General features: G+C 32.4%; 1 protein-coding gene across 1 annotated transcript in view; it reads left to right on the top strand.

Annotated features, from left to right (window-relative positions):
- Positions 1–19,494, top strand: part of LOC129233183 (neuroligin-2-like) — a 68,869-nt gene extending 49,375 nt beyond the window's left edge. The window contains exons 4-7 of the mRNA XM_054867248.1: positions 4,360–4,481; positions 8,409–8,932; positions 17,283–17,408; positions 18,921–19,494. Coding sequence (XP_054723223.1) covers positions 4,360–4,481; positions 8,409–8,932; positions 17,283–17,408; positions 18,921–19,238 — 1,090 coding nt within the window. The 3' untranslated portion in view covers positions 19,239–19,494. The remainder of the gene's footprint in view (positions 1–4,359; positions 4,482–8,408; positions 8,933–17,282; positions 17,409–18,920) is intronic.
- The last annotated feature ends 2,118 nt before the right edge of the window (positions 19,495–21,612 follow it).

Here is a 21,612-nt window from a genome sequence, read left to right as displayed (position 1 = left end):
CAATTTAAAAACGATTCCTAAATGTTCCTGGAAAATTATGGGCAGCTGATGTGGCCAATTTCTGCCAGTATCATGTCAAGCCAAAACCCGGAAAGTTTTCCGATAAAAGTTAATAACCTTCCTGAAATCATCTCGGAAGCCTCTTGAAAAATTCGAAGATCTCCCCGTTTGAAGTTAGTCGTGTTTCTGGAACTTTAATGTAAACCTAGGAAGGGATACAAAAAAATGCTTAGTACCTTTCTGATTTATTAAGGAACTTCTATAAGCAGTAATGCAAACATAGCCAAAGCTTAGGCAGAACTGCAAGCAATTATCGAAAATTTTTACTCAGCAACGTTTCGGATTTTTTTTTTTTTTTTTACCGTGCAGGTTGAAGAAAGTACTTATTGAATTCAATAAGTAATAACTAAATTTTCTATGGAAAAAGCACTATACTTACGCTTAGTAAATTTTGTAAGTATAACTTCCGCAAAAAAAAAAAAAAAAAAAAAAAAAAAAAAATTGAAAGTGATAGTAAATATCGAAACTGATTGTAAAATAACCGAATGTAGAAACTTAGCGTAAACCACCATACACTTTTAGATTCTACACTACATTTTATTCACATTAGCTTTCTCTATAGTTTGTAAACAATAACTTCTTAAAAAATACACTAACTAAATTAAAAATGTATAAAAATTAATTTTTTTCAATGAAGTAGATAACATTGACTTCGAACTATTGTTTCTATTATTTGAAAACTGAAAACTGTCTAAGCACTAAGTTGTGCACAAGGTTCTTGATCAACCAGTCTTTTGCTAATACGAAAAGTATGATAACTTTCCACGTGTGAGTAGGCAATATTTCGTTGCCCATAAGAGAAATATTTATGTTTCAAGAACAAACCGAAAGAAGACATTTTTTGTTCTTTAAATCTATTTATGGTCTTTGCAAAAGCTAAACGAATCAAAAATAGAAGCCTTTCAAATGTGTTTGAAAATTATGACGCTAATAATGGATTACGTGGCAACACAAACATTTCTCCTTTAAACTTTTCCGACAAATATTGTTGACTTTATGTAGAAACGTGTACCGTTGCGTAATTTAGGTGGGTTTAAATCGCGAAAAAGAATAAATTGTTGAGCCAATTTTCAACCGGAAATCGTGTAGACGCATTCCTGGTGTATCCAGGGAATTTAAAAATTCATTTGAAGTGTTTACTGCTTTGTTTTCATCGACAACTTGTTCAGCATCAATGGAGAGCTTTTTTTTAAAGCCGTCAGTAATGGCTCATTATTCGCAATAATTGTAGCTAAGACAGAGTCATTGCTCTGTTGTTATACGTTGCAAATCAGTGTTAACTAAGTCGGTGGCCCAACTATCAAGTGACGGCATATCATAATAACTAAGTGGTAAATTTGAAATTGAAACGCAAAAACCTTCAGTTAAAACTAAAGCTTCATATTCATCTCTGGTGTAAAATCTGGATTTGGACATTTGTGTGTTTGTTAAACTTTATGAAATACGTCTTCAAACGTGAAAGTAATATAGTTTATCCTTAAAAAATAATGATTGTGTTGGATAGTATGTCGTCAAAACTGTTTTAAACAGTTGACGAATACTGTTTCTCCTTATGTCAAACCTGCATTAGAAAGTGTCAACTCCCAATGACTTTGTGCTACCAATAAATACAACTTGCGACATGCATCAGGATATGTATTTGACAGTCGACAATTGACGATCCACAAATATTCCTGTCTGCTCGGGAATGTTTACCGAAAACAAAACTGCTACAAAACCAGCGCGATTACAGAGGCAATTATGATTTTTAAAAAATTAAATTTATCTGGAAATAGACTCTCAATTAGTTCACTTTTCGTCTCAACGGCAGTGCAGAAATTGTCTGGCTATTTGTTGTACTCTATATTTTGATACAGTTCAATTTCACCGTTTCCAATACTCAGCAATTGCTTAGAAAATACTTATGCGATTAGATTATTTTGCGTTTATACTCGCATGTTCATGGCCAATCGCATTATCTCGTCATTACGCAATAAAAAACGTTTTTTTTAAACATGCGTTGATTTCATCGGAATAACTGGTAATGTCTGCCGGAAGTCCCCAGACAGTATTCAGACAATTTCGCCTAAAAGTTTATCGTTGCCATTCAAATCTTGCATAATCCTATGATGTGCTTCGAATGAATGCTTTTACTCATGAGACATAGTACACTCATCCCAAATTATAATTTCACTCTCTTGCAACACTACAGCCATACCACGTCTTTTTTTTCTTTATTGTACACATTGTGTTTTGTTTGTTATGAATATCTAATAGGCAACTTTAAAGCTGAATGTGCTGTTCGTGTACCATCTAAAAAAAGTAGCAGCAATGCCTGACGATGCAATTGTCACTGCAATTTTCTGTTGCGAATGTATCTTTGCGAGAATTAATGATATTAAAAATTTCCTGCGGAACAAAATAAAGAAAATAATTGTTTTCCGCTTAAATTCATTAACTTTCCTGAAATAAACCTGGAATATTTTTGAAGAATTCAGTAGTCTTCTTGGTTAAAAAGGCAGTTATGATTCTGGCACTTGCAGAGAAGCCTAACGCAGGATTAATATAATAGCCTGGAACCTTCCTGCTTTTCTAAGAAAGCTCACAAAGCATTAATACACGCATTTCCAACGCGAAGACAGACTCTCAAGCAAGTAGCTCGAATGTAGTTCCTCTGCAACTCTTGCAAAGCTTCGTGATCCAGATAACTTTTCGCACTCATTGGGTGTTGAGTCAATCTGGACAAACTGCAATCACTCCGAAACCGATACACCTATTAAATACGTTTAGTTAATCTTGATACTGGTGGAGAAAAATACTTTTCACAACGGTGTGAAATCTGCAATTTGTAGCAATTCAAGGAAACGTTTTGAAAAATATAGTTGATTTTCTCAGGAAGTAAAGAATAACCTGTAATATCCCGAAACGTTATATGGAAATTCTAAGCAACATCTCTGAGCTTTTTTTATCATGGTGTTTTTAGCAATAAGTCATACGATGTTAGAGTTATATCGATTAATTAACTTACACCGCCATCTATTAAGAATTTTTAGAACTAAACAATTAATTCACACTATTATTGCATAATTAATATGAAATTTGCAGTAAAAAATTATAAAAACTATCCTATCTTTTAAGTTGGACCAAATGACACATTGATATGAAATTTGAGAAAAATCGGTTGAGTAGTTTCGGAGTTTACCCCGAACAAACATCGTGACACGAGATTTTTATATATATAGATTGCTACAGCACTATTCTTCCACTGTATCAAAAATTAGGTCGAAACCACAATGGCAAGTCACAGCAGAAATGTTTTTATAATTAGCACAAATGTAACAAATTTTGAAGAATTTTCAAAATAGAAATATAAAAATTGACAGGATTACTTATCTTGTCGTATGTGTCCTTCATGCAAAATTTTGGTACAGTGTAAGAACAGTGTTGGGGGTGGGGCGAAAAAATATTTTTTATGTATTAGAGGAGGGTGAAATATTCAAAGTCAAATGTCACTGTGAATGAACTTGAAACCTGAATCAGTCGTAAGAAGATCATACATATAAAGCTGTATTCACTTTACTTTACAATGGTTTTGAAATTTTTCTTCTTTTAGAATTAGGAGGGAAGTTACAGTCATTTTTTTCGCAGTTTTTTTTTTTTTTTTAATTTTTACAGGCATACATTTTGAAGAATTTTCAATGTAAAAATCTAAAAGTTTGCAGGTTTACGAACCTTTACATATGTTTTCGTTATATCAAATTTTATGAAAATTGAAAATGGTGAGGTCAAAAACTTCCTTGATTAGTTGATCTGATATGGAATAGCTCAACTGCTTGGGTTATTATATTCTTTAATCTTTAGAAATAACCTTTTTCGGACTGGAGTAGACTACATGTGCAACTACGTCGTTAAAATATTAATAGATCAGCTGTGCTAAAAACTGGGTTTATGTTTCGAACAAAGTATCATGTTTTAAACCTTTTTTGCGTATTTTAAATTCGTATCCTTAAAATAAAAATCATTCTGTAAAAAAACAGAGTGTTTTATATAAGTAAACTAATATAGTATTATTTGTAATATTCTTCTTTATTTACGTTACTTGCAATAAGTTAACCCTGCAAATGAATTGCTCGCAAAATATACATCAAACTGGTACTGGCATCTGTCCTAAACTTTAAGAAATGTAATTTTTCCACTTTATGCTTTAAAGTATAATGTAATATTTCGATATTTACACTAACTTGTGTGGCAGGAACATTTTAATGAATTTTTTTATCAGTTTGAAATGGTGTTTTATTTTCATTGTTCTGAATTTTGCAGTGATCCGAACATTACCCCGCATCAAGAGTTGGAAAGTCTAGCGTCTGATAAAGCTAGAGGGCGATTTGAGAAGTTTGTTTGGGCCCAGTATGAAACGGTACATCAGAAGTATTTATTAATAGGTGAGTATCAAATCAAGGGTATTTGATATACGTACATATTTACTGCAGCTTTGAACTTCGCATAACTTAAACGTCCTACTAAAGTACATAAAGTACATATCATGTCTCAAAGGTGGTTTTTGTGACAACGTCTTACTTCCCTTAATACTTGATCAATTTGCATAAGTAAGACATCATGTCAAAGATTTTATTCACCTACTTTGGCGAAAATTTAAAAAAAAAACTATGCCATTTTTGTTGTTTTGTCAAAAAGACCCGATTTAATACGTTCTTTATTGCGTATTTTTACATACCCTCTATGAAGGCACATTGTCGCAGTGGGTTAGATCGTCATGCTAAAGAGTTAAAGAGCGTGAATTTGAATCACCATGCGTCAAAAAATATCCTTTTTAGTGATTTATTTTCTTTAGCAGGATTCAGAGATACAGTTCTGTCGCTGTTAAAATCAGGAAGCAAGAAATTCAATTTAACATAGTAAGTCGCAGTTTATTTTTTAAAAATATTTTAACAAAGTAGAGGCGTCAGTCTTAATTTAGTTTAACTCCATTATACATTGCTTTAGTGTATAGCATTACAAGATGGATACCCACTAGCTCATTGGTTAGAGCTGTTAATAACGTGAAGGGATTGATACTCCATGGAGAAAAGTTTTTAATGACTTATTTTCATCAGCTGAATCCTGCTCTAAATGTTTATTACTATATAATTTTCTCATGAATGGGGAATAATACGGTAAATGACAGTATTGCATTTATCACTCACCTATATTTGTTCTCAAGTGTGTATTTACCCCCTTAATACTGCATCAAACTTTTAAAAAAAGGAAAAACGTAATAAATAATTTTTGGCCTCTATCTATGGAAAAAAAAATAAATAAAAGTCACACATGTCTGCGGTGATTAAAAAAAAAAAACCCTTAAAACATCGGTTCTTTGAATTCCTTTCGTCGAGAAAGAATGTTTTGCACGTGTAAGCTAGTAAAAAATATAGTGTTTTGTGTTTTTTGTTCAAGCTTCAAAGAGTGAACTGAAAGGGTTTTTGAAATAAATGATATTCACTTATGAAAACATAATTTTTCATTGCAATTCCCTTTAGAACTTAAAAATCGTGAATTTCTGAAAGGACACCGGTCAAATAACTGTCTGATTGGTGAAAAGTTAAATTACAAAACAATTGTCGTCATTGAAAAATCAAAACGAAAAAGCAGTGGTCCGGATGGGATGAAATTCGGCCTGCCATTCTCAGCCCACCCTTCGTAATATCGTCTGTCTGCTGGAAGTGCCTCCGTTGACGATGACCTGACAATCTCTCTCCCATTACACGTATCCACCGAGACAAAAACAAAGTTTCTTCGATGATTCGTCTGGTAGAAATAACGTCACGAATATTGCCCATTCTACAAGTTCCTTCTTTTACATCTTACTTAACGTGAGAGCTGAGCGTATCACATCATTTTTAAGTAACTGAGTGGCGAGCGTCTACCATGAAATTTGAATAAATTTCCAAATGACCAAACCTTCTTGGTGTTGCATTTTCAATTTCAAATAGTGTATAATCATTATCTTTTATGCCAATAAAATCTTGCAACAAAAAAAATAAGAAGAAGAAGAAGAAGAAAAAAAAATTAATGTTCCTAAAGACATATTAATTATCTGTTCATTATTGCATTTGCTGCACTTCTTTCAATTTCGCAATAATCATAGTTTTTTAATGTGCATTTAAGTCACCATTTTACTAATGAAACATTCCATACCGTTAGAAAATCTAATCAAGTTACTTAAAGATGATAACATAGTTATACTAATCATTAGAAACATAAACATTTTAATGGTAACATTTACTTTGCTAGGTTAACTAAGCGATTAGATTATTTAACTGAAGTAAAAAACGTATTTCGCGGTATTACTTTTTCTATGTATTAATGTAACATTTTTCTCAATCACTACTAGATTTGCTTTTGATACCTTAACGTAAGTTTTTATATCATACATCTACACAATTATACACTACGTTAATGACGATTTTTCGTGCAACTAAATATTATTAATGACATGGCTGAAAATATTTAAAATGTTAACGTTTTCATTAAATTAACTCAAAATCTTAATCTTGTAATGGCGTGATATGCTTTTTGATGTTATTTTTAACGCCATCCTATTACCTTGAAATCGCTCGCATTTTTCAGTCCCTAATGGTTTTTGACTTTCTCGGCCTATTTTTTGAACAAAATAACAAATTTGCACTTTAGAAAGTACATATGATCATGAATATCGCAACATCGTTGATTCAATTTAACGTTAATTCGTTTCACTATTTTTCCTTTGCTTGCTAAAATAAAATCTTTCGTAAAAATCATTATTTTTTTTTCACTTAAGGCAAAATAAACGACTTACTGTAAGGAAATAGTACCTAAATTAAAATATAAAAACCCTTTGTTGATTTAACTACCGAGTTAGATTTTTATGGGTGACAACGAAAAATTTACATATAACTTATTACACTGTAAAAACGATTCAGAAACGTTCCTGGAAAATAATTGGCAGCTGATGTGCCCAATTTCTACCAGTAACATATCTTACAAAAACCAGGAACGTTTTCCGATAAAAGTCAGTAACCTTTCTGAAATATCAGGAAATTTCCCCTGTTAAAGCCAGTCGTGAACCATCTAGAAATATTAAATAGGTTTAACTAATTGATTAGAACCATCCTGATTTATCAAGAAAGCTCCAGAAGTATTAGAGCAACCACGACTAAAACTACGCGAAAATTGCAATTAAGAACCAAGCACATTCCTTGCCTGCAATTTCTGCCTCGCAAGGCTGTGATCATCCAGTGACTTATTTGCTCATATTGGAAGTTTAGTCAAACCGGACGGGCTATGTCCAATCTAAAGCCGATACACTTAATGAACACGCTCAGTCAATATTTAAACTGGTAGCAAAATTTATTTTTCACACCAGTGAAAGGTCTGCATTCGTGCATCTTTTAGGAATTCAGGAAACTTTTTTGCGAAGATACTTGATTTTTTAGGGAAATAGGTGAAAATCTCTGAAATCACGAAACGTTCCACGAAAATAACCAGTAACGTTTCGGAATTTTTTTTACAGTGTAACAGTATTGCAATGCACATTATGCATTTGAAATAACTTCAACTTTAACTTTAAATTTTGAAGCATTCATTCAGAATCTCGAAGAATGGTTGTAAGGTAAAACTTTAAAGATTATAAGTGCAAGGTGAACTAAATTATTGTGACTTATTTCTTTATTAGTTATTAATATTGAAGATCATTTTTAATCTCTGCAATGATTATTGTTAAACTTGTCGGGATTCACACCGGAAAGCTAAGGGCTACTCTGGTAAAACATCAAATGCATGACTCTTGATTACAAAACTAAAAATGAAAAAAAAAAGTATATTCTATCTCAAGGTAATGCTCACTGCCTTTTTTCCTACTTCTTATTGCTTAAAATTATTCAATATGTACGCTTAATGAAAAGGAAAACTGGATGAATTGAAGGAAAGCAAAAAAAAAAAAAAAACCTTTTCTTCTCAAAAAAAAAAAATCTTTGTCCAAATAATGATTTGCAGACTGCATGTTAATATAAAAGTTTTTTTACTATTATTTTAATAAGCAAATAAACTCAATTGTTTTAAAGCCTTTTTGTGTCTTTTGTACAAAATTAATTTGCAAAGCCATAAATTAAACAATATGCAAAGTGTATTTATTACATTCGGTTTTTCACTTGCGCAACAAACGTAATCTAGTTTATTTTCTGCTGTTTTTTTCTCTTTTTCATCTTTTTGTACCTAAGTAAGACCTAAATAAACTACCTACATAAAATATTACTTTTATAGTATACAGTTGAAACCAGAACTATCTGCGCAATATTATACACTAACAACTTGAAATGACTATTCTCTTACAGGATTGAAACCAAAAGCAAAGGATCACTATCGTGCTCATCGATTGTCATTCTGGCTAAACCTCATCCCACAACTCCACCGTCCAGGAACCGTCTCTGTGATACCACAGCACCATCTTCTGGACGACCACAATAATCCTCTAACATACGACGGAGTCGTCAGACCTTTAGCTGATGGCGACGACATGTCAGCGACGTTTTCTGGACCATTCTTGGGTGGACAACCACAGAGTTCTCCAACCTTACGACCAACGTTAGCAAAAAATGTCACATCAGAACCTCCATTGACGTCTACAGACTCACCGAAAGTACCCAAACCCTATCCTGGAACTACAGTAGATACGATTAGCAATTTCACTGAAACTCGGTCTGTGATGATACCTCAAAGTGGTTACTCAACAGCACTCAGTGTCACCATTGCTGTGGGTTGTTCTCTGCTTATCCTGAATATTTTAATTTTTGCTGGTGTTTATTATCAACGTGACAAGAGTAGGATGGAAATGAAGCTACAGAAAAGAAACTACAAGGTAGTATACTTGATTAAGATATGGTCATACATATTTTACTATGCTACACGTTAAGCCAGTGGTGCACACCTCGGGGGCGGGGCATAAGAGTTCAACAGAGGCTTCAATGTATAACATCATATAATTCCCTCAACTTTGTGGTCACACGGATTTTGGTTCAGCTTTTATCCACATTTCATTGAAAATATATAGTTTCTGAATCAACATACATAAATGCAAAGCTGGGCATTTTAAGTCACCTGAGGTGCTTTGTCAACGTATTCAGAAACTTGTTATTGTCAAACAGAGGCAGCATTTCTATTGATGTAATACAAGTGACTAGTAGTACACGGAAACCTCGACCAAACAACACCAATTAATTTGTTTTTAATTTTTAGATCTCAAGTTTCCTAATAAAAGTATGTTCGACATAAAATTATATGTAGTAGTTTTAAGTTGTGTGGGTACAAAATTATCTACATTTTTTTAACTAACCAGTTTTAACTATCCAAAGCTCTCAGAGTCAAGTTCTGATCGTTTTTCTTCTATTGGCTTCATATAGTGGAGAGGGGGAGGGTGAGGTTACGTTGCATTTGTGTTCAAAGAAAGCGCGGAAACAGAAAGTTTGGGAAACCCTGCATTTAAGCAACTTAACAGTCTCGTGGAAACGAAGAGTTTGTGCATGTAGCCCTTATCGCAAATTAAAAAATAAAAAAAGAGAAAGAGAAAAAATGATCTTCGGGAAAAACATACAAATATAAAATAAATTAGGTGCCCAGTCAATTCACGTTTGTTAGATGCGATCAAATTCTTTCTACCAGTAGCGAAGTAATAAATTTCCTTCTGAGTGGAAAAAAATAAATTTATGGTTGTGTCATGGATAGATACAATTGATTGTGTTCGATTTGAATTCTGTTGAAGTTGAATGCTCCTTATTCTATCGACCATAAAACTGCAAAGAATATTCATTACATTAACCCATTAAGCGCCGCTATATGAACCACATTGAAAATACTTAAGTTTTCATGTGTTTTGATTTTCAATACACATCTCTAATCATATATAGCTGAAATTTTGCAAAAATATTTATTTGGTTAGGAGATAGGGTATGGTCCCAAAATGGGAGACTTGGCGTTTAATGGGGACAACATACATATCCCTGCCACTATGTTGATACTTGAATAATTATTGGCTAAATCCAATTAGAAAGCCCTAAAATCGTTTTCAAGTAATTAATATGGATAGGTATTTGTACTTTATGTACATATTTAACATATTCAAGCTTTAAAATGTAGAACTTTGAAGTTTTCATGACACCCAAAGCTATACAACTTGGGCCCCCTTGCAACAAAAGCTGTGGAGACCAGCCCCAGAGGCTAGCAGTGTATATTTGCAACATTAATAAGTTACGTATGCTAGTTATTTTCAAATTCTTGAGCCGTTGGAGCCCTTAAGAACGTCCCCCCCTCCCTCTGCCCGTGTCTGGTTTTCATTCTTGTTGCATTCCTTCTTCTTATACATTTTTGTACAAAACGGAGCTTTTCCCCACACATTTTACTACCTTTTAGCAAAAAGCCTTAGGATTTTCATACACAAAAAGAGAAGAGGTAGCTTTTTTCTATTAACCATGTAGGGGGATCGAGCAATGGTAAATGACAATGACATGAAGCACTACATAAAATGTATCTTATAAAATGGAACTAAGGTATTTTTGGGCTCCCTGATGGTGTAATTGTGTTATTATAGGCAAGAGTTTTTTTGCAGTCAACAATTCGGTTGCTTCGCAACATGTTTGATGACATGATTTATTCATCATCACAATGTTTTTAGAGATAAATGTCTAGCATGCTTCGAATTAAGAAATTATCAACGGTCATAGTTTCTCCGATTTCATTCAACAAATTACGATAAATGGTAAAAATGTAGAGTGAGACAGTTATCGCATTATCTGTGATCATAACGATTTCGATTAAAGTTTTTTTTTTTTCTCAACAATCTGAAAAGAATTTGGCGATTCACAAACAAGTGATACTGCACTCATCTTCTTGTTTTGAACTAAAATATATTATTTTAATATTATTTGAAGCTCGTAGCAAAGTCAAAAGTTCTTACTACATTTTAGATTTCAAAAAAAAAGGTGAAGAAATTTCTCTATTGAAATTCAACCTCCCTAATTGAAGGGGGAGCGCCCTCAAGGGGGAGGGGAGCATGGAGCTGACTGAGATACAAAATATTTTTATGAAGGGGGGAGGAATAGATTTAAAGGGAATTTGAACTCCTTTTACGGAAATCTCTTTCGTGATCTGTAGAAATTCAGAGAGATGCGTCATCCTCCTTAGGGAGGATTGGCACCCCTGTTTTTTCAGAACTTTCTTCTAAACGAATGGAATGTTACTTGTTTTGATAAAAGCACCTGCTCTTGACCTTGAACAATAAAAGAGTGTTTACAATGAGAAACTACAAAGGGGGCTGTGCGAAAAAAGGGGAGAGTTCATTCATGCAAAATGGGTGAAGACGATTTCTACTGGGCATGACTTGCTCTGCTAATCAGAACACGCCAAGTCTCCCATTTTGGGACTTCAATTAATAAAGTCCTCTACACTGTAAAAACGATTCAGAAACGTTCCTGGAAAATAATAGGCAGCTGATGTGCCCAATTTCAACGAGTAACACTTCTTACAAAAACCAGAAACGTTTTCCGATACAAGTGAGTAACCTTCCTGAAATGCTGGGAAATATCCCCTGTTAAAGCCAGTCGTGAACCTTCTACAAAAATTAAATAGGTTTAATGTATTTGATTAGAACCTTCCTGGTTTACCAAGAAAGCTCCAGAAGCATTACCGCGACCATGGCCAAAGGCTGCGCGAATAATTGCAAGCAAGAACCAACCATATTTCTTGTCTGCACTTCCTGCCTCGCAAGGCTGCAGCTATCCAGTGACTTATTAACTCCCATTGGGAGTTCAGTCAATCTGGACGGGCCGTGATGAAATTGAAGTCGATACACCCTATAAACATTCTCAGTCATTCTTTAAACTGGTAGCAAAAAATATCTTTCACACCAGCGAAATGTCTGCATTCGTGCATCTTTTAGCAATTCAGGAAACTTTTTTGCGAAGATACTTGATTTTGCGGGGAAATAGGTTAAAACCTCTAAAATCCCGAAACGTTCCACGGAGATAACCAGTAACATTTTGGAATTTTTTACAGTGTAAAACTCCTTTAAATTATTTTTCTTGACCCCTGTTTGTTGTGATTTGAAAAAAGGTCTATTGAACTTCATATTCCATGTTCCTAATTTCCTGCATTTGCATTTATTATTTTTAGGGAATTTTTTCCCCGTGTAATGCAAAAAAAAAAAAAAAAAGAAATTTTCGCAAAATTAAAAAATTTTTCAAAAAAGAATTTACATTTCAAACCTTTTTGAAAAAATTACCAGTAAAGTTTGGTTTTCTATCATTCATTTTAAAAAATTTCAAAATTATATCTTAATTACTTGATTAAGAAAAAAATCTTAATTGAAGGTTCCCAAAATGGGAGACTTGGCGCTTAATGGGCGGGACTTTGGGAATTTATGCAGGAAAATAATATAAATTCCTAATTTTGCATTCATAGAAACTGTGTACCAACTGCCAAACGAAATGTTTCATTCGTATAGGACCGTATAGGTTCTTTGGAACTTGCTGTATGAAAGTATGAACATTTTTATACTTAAATTTATTTCAGTTGTACGTATCTAACACTTATTTTTTTAATCTAATGTTTCAATCAAAATGTAATTCCCGTTCAAACATTTTCGTTATAACGTTTTTGGGCGAAACTTGATTAGAGCGTTTAATGCGCAAACATAGTGTACATCGTTTTGTTACTACAAAACGCTCAAGAGTTCTTTCTTTATTTTAGTAGTTCACTTAAAAATAAAGTAGTTAATGAAATGCTCTTTTTTTTCTTAGTTACAGGTAAAACCACTTACAGTACATGAAAATGGAACAGGAAAAAATTGTGCTGCTATTTTTGCGCTAGTTTAAAATACGCAGCTAAAAAAGTTTTTCTATCGCCTGTCAGAATTTTTTGCTACTAAGTAAAACATTAAAAATCTTTGTTCTGTCAAATAAGTTAAGATTAATATTTTAGAGAAAGAAAAATTTTCTTTTTTACATTTAATAAATAAATGAGGACTTGTACCATGATTTTATTTAGAAAAGTGATTAAATTAAAACCTTATCAGAATATGAAAGCAAATTAATATCAAAAGTCCTCACGCATTTGCATAATGCTAGCCGTGATCAAAATGTTAAAGTTCAGCGTTAATGAAAAAAAAAATCGTTCGCAATAGATTGAAAAAAAAAAAACTAACATGTTCAGTGATGGATTTCTATAAAGCAAAAAATATTTATTTTGAGGTTTATATATAAAATTTTACTTGCGAGCTGATTGTAATTAATTTTAAGGAACATGTATGGTATATGATGAAGGTTGTTTAAATTAGATTACAAAGCTTCAACTTAAAAAAAAAAAACGATATGATTATTAGACGTCGCAATTACTTACTTTATGTAGGTGCATAGATAAATATATTAATGTAAAAAATGTTCATCAATTAGTTCAGTTTTTAATGTAGCAATCTTTTATTAATTTTGAAAAAATGCGTTTGAAAAAAGTTCTTAAAATAAAAATACTATTTAATTATTGTTATACTTATAATTTTTTATTTTATTTTTAAAAACTTTAACTAAATCCAAAATTTATGCATAAGGCATATTCCCCATGACTTGTACTCCATGTTTATGAAGACATTTATTTCAAATTACTTATCATTTTAAAATCTAATAACGAAAGAATTAAAATCTTATTGAATTAACAATTTCACAAATTATGAATATTTGCAACACGTGCAAAAGCCTGTTAAACTGTATAATCTATTTTAATTTTAATGAACAAGAGCTGTAGAGTTGATTTTGTGGTCAAAGTAATAATTTACATAATTTGACTTGCTCTGCATAATAAATTCAGAAAAATTCGGTAATTTCGGGGTCCGGTAACTCGGGGTGCTGGGAAGAGTCCTGATTTAAAACCGGTTGAATATTCTCGGCAACACAACTGGCAGCAAAAAAAAATCATGTGACTAATATTAAACTGTAATATATCATTTATAGGATTATACTTTGCCTGTAGGGATGTAGAAGACACTTTTGCATTGGCATAGGTGAAACTGAGTTTAAAAATTATCTACCGTTACGTGATGTTTTCCTTGTGGGGAGCAATAGAAAATTTATGCCAGTTCATCTTTTTATCATCGCCTCTTTTCATCCAAGCAAAAAAGACAACTAGCTACATATTTGTTAATTGTACTACCAGCTGTTTTTGAACCCCGGATCTTCTTGACTATCGGTCTCAGCTAAGCTATTTGCTTCTCAGTTTTATTATATTCCTTAATTTTATCATGTTTTCTCATAGTAAAATGAGAAATCAACATGACTTGGTGCAAATAAGAATTATTAAAACATGGCAGAACTATTTCTAACCTACGCCAAAAGCTTCCGTTGTCAGAGTCAAGAGAATAAAGGATAAGTTACTTTTAAAGAAGAAAGTTTAAATTTTATAAAGACGGCTTCTCTCTCTCTCTCTCAGTGATATTTGTACCCGCATGTTTCCTGTGTTCTACTTTATGTATTGAATTTGCATTTTCTACACTGTAAAAATAAATGTGTAAACAAACTCCGTAAAAGCGGTGGCAGTTTAGCTGCCTTCATAGCAATGGAGTAACTTAAATGATAAAACTGGTGTAACGCTCATAAGTTACACCAGTTTTATGAGTTAAGTTACTCCATTGATATGGAGGAAGCTAGCCGCTGGAATAAGGTTACACAAAGTGCAAAATGCTACCACCGTATTTACGGAGTAAGGTTACACATTTTTTCCCCGTGTAGTATAACTCCGGCATTACCTACGCCGGCAAAATCTTTATCCTAATTTTATCAGGTTTTGTCTTTAGATTATTTAAAATTCCTTCTCGAAATATATTTTCATTTCCTTGCACCAACTAAGAGAACGATGCTTTAAAAAACGGTCTGGAATTTTTATTAAATTTTATTTGCATTATTTTATGTTTCTTTCTCATTTTATGGTTGTTTCGGATCTTTTTATATTTTGAAGGAGTATAAGATGCACGTACTCTCGCTCTCTCTCTATATCTCTCTTTAAATAAATAAATAAATATATATATATATATATATATATATATATATACATACGGAGTAAAGTTACACATTTTTTCCCCGTGTAGTATAAATCCGGTATTATCTATGGCGTCAAAATCTTTATCCTAATTGTATCAGGTCTTTTAAAATTCCTTCTCGAAATATATTTTCATTTCCTTGCACCGACAAAGAGCACGATGCTTTAAAAACCGGTCTGAGATTTCTATTAAATTTTATTTGCATTATTTTATGTTTCTTTCTCATTTAATGGTTGTTTCGGATTTTTTTAATATTTTGAAGGAGTATAAGGTACACGTACTCTCGCTCTCTCTCCTATTTCTCTCTTTAAATAAATAAATAAATAAATAAATAAATCTATATATATATATATACATACATACATGTGTGTGCACGCTAGCACGGGTGATTACAGTACGAGGTTTCCGTTTGTTTGTAATAAAACAAGAACGAAACTTACACATAATTATTGCGCAAAAACTTACCCTAATCTATGTTCTTTTAAGAAATGATAACAAATTTTGAATCATTACTAGCAATTACCATTTTTTTGAACCTTCGACAAAATTACAAGCATGCAACACATTTTCAAGATAATGCACTTTTCTTGGAGAGTAAGTGAGCGGTATTTATCGAAGTGCTTTCACGTACAGAGAAAAGAGCTCCGGGCGTAGTTTATTCCTTATTATGTAAATGCATTTCATTGGCCGTATTAGTCTAATCAGTATTACTTTCTCTCTATCATTTTTGAAAATTAAATTATAGGATGCTAAGAAGCAGATTTTGTTTCTAAATTACATCGAAAAGACTTTTGAACCATTTTACAAAGTTTAAGACATTTTGTTGCGACTGACGCATAAAACTTTAGAATGTGACGCTGTTTTTTTTTTTTTTCTTCCTTTCTTTTTTCACATTTTTACAAGATAGTAAATGCATTGATTGAAATGTTCAACAGTCATTTTTTATGCGTTTACAACGTATTAAAATTGCTTGTCGTTAATCGTAAGAGTGGAGGATCTCCATATTTTTATATGCATATTTGTTTGCTAAAACGCTCCATTTAACGATTTTCTCTATTTAACTACGGCTTTTCACGGTCACAGATGGTCCACAGTAGTGTTAAAAGCATTCTATTTAAGGACGCTTTCTACTTAAGGACGATTGTTTGTGATTCCTTGAAAGTCGTTAAACAGAGAGCCAACTGTAGTTTCAGATTTAGTTCTATCTTTTTGTATTACCGGGGTGTAGTTGCGTCTCTTTAAACTATTTAAACTACTTTAGTGCACTCATTTCGGTCTTTTCACCGTTCCAGCGATCCGTGAGACGAAAAAGAATTTGGAATGATTTCGTTTAGAGTGTTTGCTTCAGCTAATAGAATTGTTACCATTTTCTATACTAATGTATGTAATGACGAACAGCACTTATATATACATACTCTCATATGTGCGTACTCTGAAAGAAAGTTATTGTTGACGATCTGACTACGTTGTCGCGCTATAGGTCTAAATGACCAACATACAATTCCGAAAGCTACACAACCTTGAAATACCGAAAAAAAATTTCAGAATTCTGTGTGGGTTTTTAGGGATTTTTCGTAAGGTCAGCTACACAGTCAGGGCTCCTTGTAAATAAAAGAGGTAGTAGGATAGAGCGAAATATATGACAACGAGCGGGGACTCAAAGAATACGCAACCTGAAGTAGCTCATTTTTCCAAAGAAAAAAATAATTGATGACAAAAAGTAATTTAACTATTGTATTAATTTTTCCTGAAGAAAAAGTGCAAAGGGTTTTATATAATAAGGCATGGTAAAATCATTAACAATGAGATTATCATTTTTTACAATGAAGGGAACTATGCTCTTGTTCTAATTTCAAAGAGTTTGGACGTGTTAAATTAGAATAGACAGAAATTTGGTTGCATAAAAATGCAACACTTTCTCTGTTTCTCATCTTCAAACCAAATAGTTAGAGATAGGAGAGCTCATTGGTGTCCCGAATTTGAAATAACTATTTTAGAAAAGTGAATTATCACTCATTAATACACTGACAAGCTATATTATATATTCTCTACTCATACCATAGTACATCGATTGCATTTCATGCTTCTGCGAATTGGTGATACAAACATTTTGACATATTGTTATATTTTTTAGGAAGGAAACGTTTATGGAACCGATGGCGATGAACCCGCAGATGAAGAATCCTTTCATCAAACACATGGGGGCAGTGATAAAGACATTAATATTGATAGGGATAAATACAATATTTGGGAATTTGAAGTAAGTTATTTGTGGAGTTCTATGCATGTGATTTGCATTTCTTAATAATGAATGTTTTGCTTAGCAGTTTTTAACTATGAGAAATATATTTTACATAATGTGCATCGTTCTTATATACTACAGGCGTAATCTTATGAAATTCTGGCTGAGTCAATTTATACATTGATATATAAATAATGTAATATTCATTGAGCTCATTAATATTTTTCGGAGAAAAAAATATATGTAAATGTTTAGCATAAAATTGGTTATCTTTTTTATAAAAATTGTTTGCATTAAAAAACAAAAGAGAACAGAGAGAGAAACTTTCACTTATCATGCGTTGTGCGCGTTTATTTTTTGTTGTAAAATGCGCTGAGCTGTAGTAACTATTAGAAACTACTCATATTATGTGAGGAGTTTACTTTCAAAACGGATTATATCCAGTTTTTTTTTTTTTTGGAAAAACGAAAAAAAAAAGCGTTTTACGCACAAACACAAACTGTTAGAATTTCAAATTTCTCACGATGGTTTGGTAGGGTAACGAGTGGCTATTGGCATAAGTCTAGGAATTTTTCCTCAATTTTATCAGACCTAAATCGAGGCGTTGTTTCCATTAAAAACACGTCGCAATTTATCAAGATTTAATTTACAGCCTAAACGTTGGTAACGGTGGTAACGAAAGATGGCTGTCAGGCCACATAACAGTTTTTATTTTTTTAGAAAATATTGCGAACTCAAATTTTTCATTGACTGTAAAATTATGTTTAAATGATAATCACTTTTATTACATGGATAATAAAAAGTGAATATAATTTTTTTAGCGTCAGATCCATCCATTGTTTACGGACGGACTGTGGACTTTCCATCGACGGACTACATTCTCAAATCAGAAAATCAAGGTGTAAATTACAAATATTTATTTCAAACGATGAATAAACTCGACAAATAAAAAGCATCACTCAGTAGTTGTCATCAAACTTCGTTCACCACTTGGTATTGTCTCAACATGTGATGAACCTTCTTTAGTCTAAAATATTTTTGGGAGCTCTTTAAAACAGGGAACAAAACAACAAATGTTCGGATTGTTTTAGGGGCTGCAAATGAAGTTAAAATATACCTAATGAGATGTTACATGGTATTCTGGAAGTTTACTGGCGTTATAAAAAATAAATGGTTTGGATATTCATTATGTATTCTGTATGATTATAGATATTGTAAGAGATGAACTATATGTCAAAATGAACAGCTCTATCATACGGTTTGCTATTAGGATCCAAGTACGTAAAGAATTTTAAAAATTTAAAACACACTAAATTCAGAACTCTAACGCTGTTTTTAACAAAAAAAAATAAATAAATGTAGAACCAATAAAATAATGCTAGTAAAGATGGTGACGAAGATATTAATGCTTTATTGCTCTTAATTCAGACAGAAAACCCGTCCTTAAAATATTTGATGACTCACTCCTTTATTTGTCACAGAACATGTGTTTCAAGATGAAATAAAACATTTCTTTAATGCTAATTCTAGGTTCGACGATCAGGTGAGCGGGAAGCCATGGTGATACCATCACCTCCAACAAAGACAACCCCATCAGGTGCTGCATCTCCTATGACCATCTGTCCTCCAGGTCTTCCGCCAGATTATGCACACCACCATCATGCGATGCATCATCCCTCCCAGCAAGGGGTACGCATGCTACCTCCCAAAGTACCCCCGAAACCCGTCATGGTACCAACTCCGGCTTCAGAGAACGCCTTACCCGAAGCGCAGCCCCTGCTGCCCCATTGTGGCATCCAGAAGCAAAATCCAGCCCCACCACCACAAACCCAAGAAATGCCAGTGTGAGCTGAACAAGATGACTTTCTTCGGGCAGGGTGTAAATCTTGTTCAACAGTTCGTTGTCGCTAACCCATGATTTTACATTTGAAGAGGGTTGAAATCTTTCTTGAAGTGGAAATGCCAGGGCGCTGAAATAATTTGTATATTCAATGTTTGTCATCTGATGTGCTTTCAGGACTATAACCTGACATGTGAAAATAGTTCTTATTCGTGAACTTGCTCATGTTGATCGCAAGCATGTTTTCTGTATTGAAAAATATATTTCTTCCAAGGAAAGGTGATGAGGCTTTATTATAAGAAAGGGATAACGAAAAAATAGTACAGCCCATGAAAAATTTTATGTGATATAATATTGTAAAATAAAAATATATTCACTTCAGAAAAATTATCATTGAACCCTCAAACTAAAGGCGTTCAATTATGCATTTATTTTCTTTAACTAAAAAAAAATTAATGTTTTATCACTCTTAAATTAAGGCGTCCTAAATATTTTCAGACATATTTTTTCATCATAACAGCCGCTCACGCTTTCTGAAAAAAATTCTAAAATAATCTTCCAGCATTTTAATCTAAAATTTGGGCAAAGAGAACAAATTCTTAATTGCATTTAAAACATGGTGAATTTTCATAAAGCTTTTAAACCTAAATTGTTTTGCTCAAGGTCGCGGTATTGCGATAAACCGACAGTTTTTTTTTTTTTTTTTTTTTACCATCATAACGTGAAATGTTTTTTCAAAAGTGGTACACTTCAAAAACAATTTGTAAAATGGTGTCTTACTGCCATTATGTCTTCCGATTTTAAAACAAACATTCAAAGCAGGAAAAAATGTATGAGGAAAATATCATTGCTTAAAAACCATATAAATTTCCATCAACAAATTCAAAAAAAAACTCTTAATTTATTTATTTACACCACAATATTTTATAAATGTCGAATGTTGTTTTTTAGAAGAAAAATAAATTAAAAATTATAGATTTAAAACTATGATCTCCTGAAATAGTTTTTCAATTGCGAAAACATCATTGACTGAATTTCAAGAACTTTAATTTGGATGTTGGGTTGGCAATTTATCAATTTAAAGGGTATTTCATTATAAAATAAAACAGATTAAAGAAGAATGAGCTTCTAATACAACTGTTACTATATATCATTCAAAACTTGACTGATTATCAAGATGTGTGTTTGTGCAAATGAAAACTGATTTCTCCATTTTATTTAAAGCAGTTATTTTTGCTTTTAAGAATAAATAATTTTGATAAAATATTTATGTACCTAATAAAGAAATAACTTTTCTTGGGCTGTAGTATTTTCCCTTTCCGTCACGTCTCAGGAGGTCTTCCCATTCAAATGTCCGTAGATGATTTTTTTTTCTTTGCCGAGATGAAGATGGTGTTCTTAAGATGGTCAGCCAATGGAGCTAGCTTTTTCTTTTAATTATGAGGAAGATAAGCGTGTCACGCGTTTTTATAAATATCCGTGTTTTATTTTAATTTGTGTACTGCATATTGTATTACATTCTTTTGTAAAGCTATAATGGAAAAAGTGTTGATGTTGCATATACATTTAAACTAAAGCAACTAAACATTTGATTCTTAGTAAATATAATAGCTACTTTTGTTTTATTGTTCTGATTTGAATCAAGCACTATTGAATCACAATGTGGCATTCTAACGCTGTTTTCAACTGAAGTTAATGTTGCGTTAGATTGTAAGACATCAAAAGAATGTGTTCTAGATTTGTTATTTTAAAGTTAATAAAATGTTTAAGACCACCTTCAACTTTGTTGTTTTTTTAAAAAGTACATCATTTTTTATATTTAGAGAGTCAATGTTAAAAAATTCGAAAAAGTAACTCATATGGTTTAGGGATTACCAGTTTAATTGGGTGAGTTTAACAGGTTAGCTAGTCTGGTTAAACTCATGGAAACAGCACGTGTATCCACTAAGTTCGAAAGACATTAAACTTATATACACGTTGGAAACAACGATTAGGCAACATATAATGTAAACAACAATTCTTAACTTAATGTGTAAACTTTCCCTTATATTCGGTTTTTCCACATTGCGATTGTTTCACTATGTATGCACAAAAACAGGGTAGATCTTTTAAACATAATATTTACATGTATACTGAAATCGTTGACCTTATGTGGTGACTTAAATGCAATAAATGCAGCTAAACAAGAACTAGAAAATCAATCGAATAGAGGAGTTCTCTAAAAACTCCGCAAATCTGTAAATAGTATTCTGGTCACAGGGCATCGAAATACTTCCCCGAAACAAATAAATACGTAAATAAAGTTAACACCATTAAATCTCTTCTTTTTTGTTAAAATTGACTATGGGTGGAGATCATACACATGATGAAATAGTTAGCTTT

This window comes from Uloborus diversus, unplaced genomic scaffold (assembly GCF_026930045.1).
Source record: "Uloborus diversus isolate 005 unplaced genomic scaffold, Udiv.v.3.1 scaffold_230, whole genome shotgun sequence".
Taxonomy (NCBI): Eukaryota; Metazoa; Arthropoda; class Arachnida; order Araneae; family Uloboridae; genus Uloborus; species Uloborus diversus.
The sequence above is the reverse complement of the archived record's forward strand: the minus strand, read 5'-3'. Positions and strand labels throughout refer to the sequence as shown.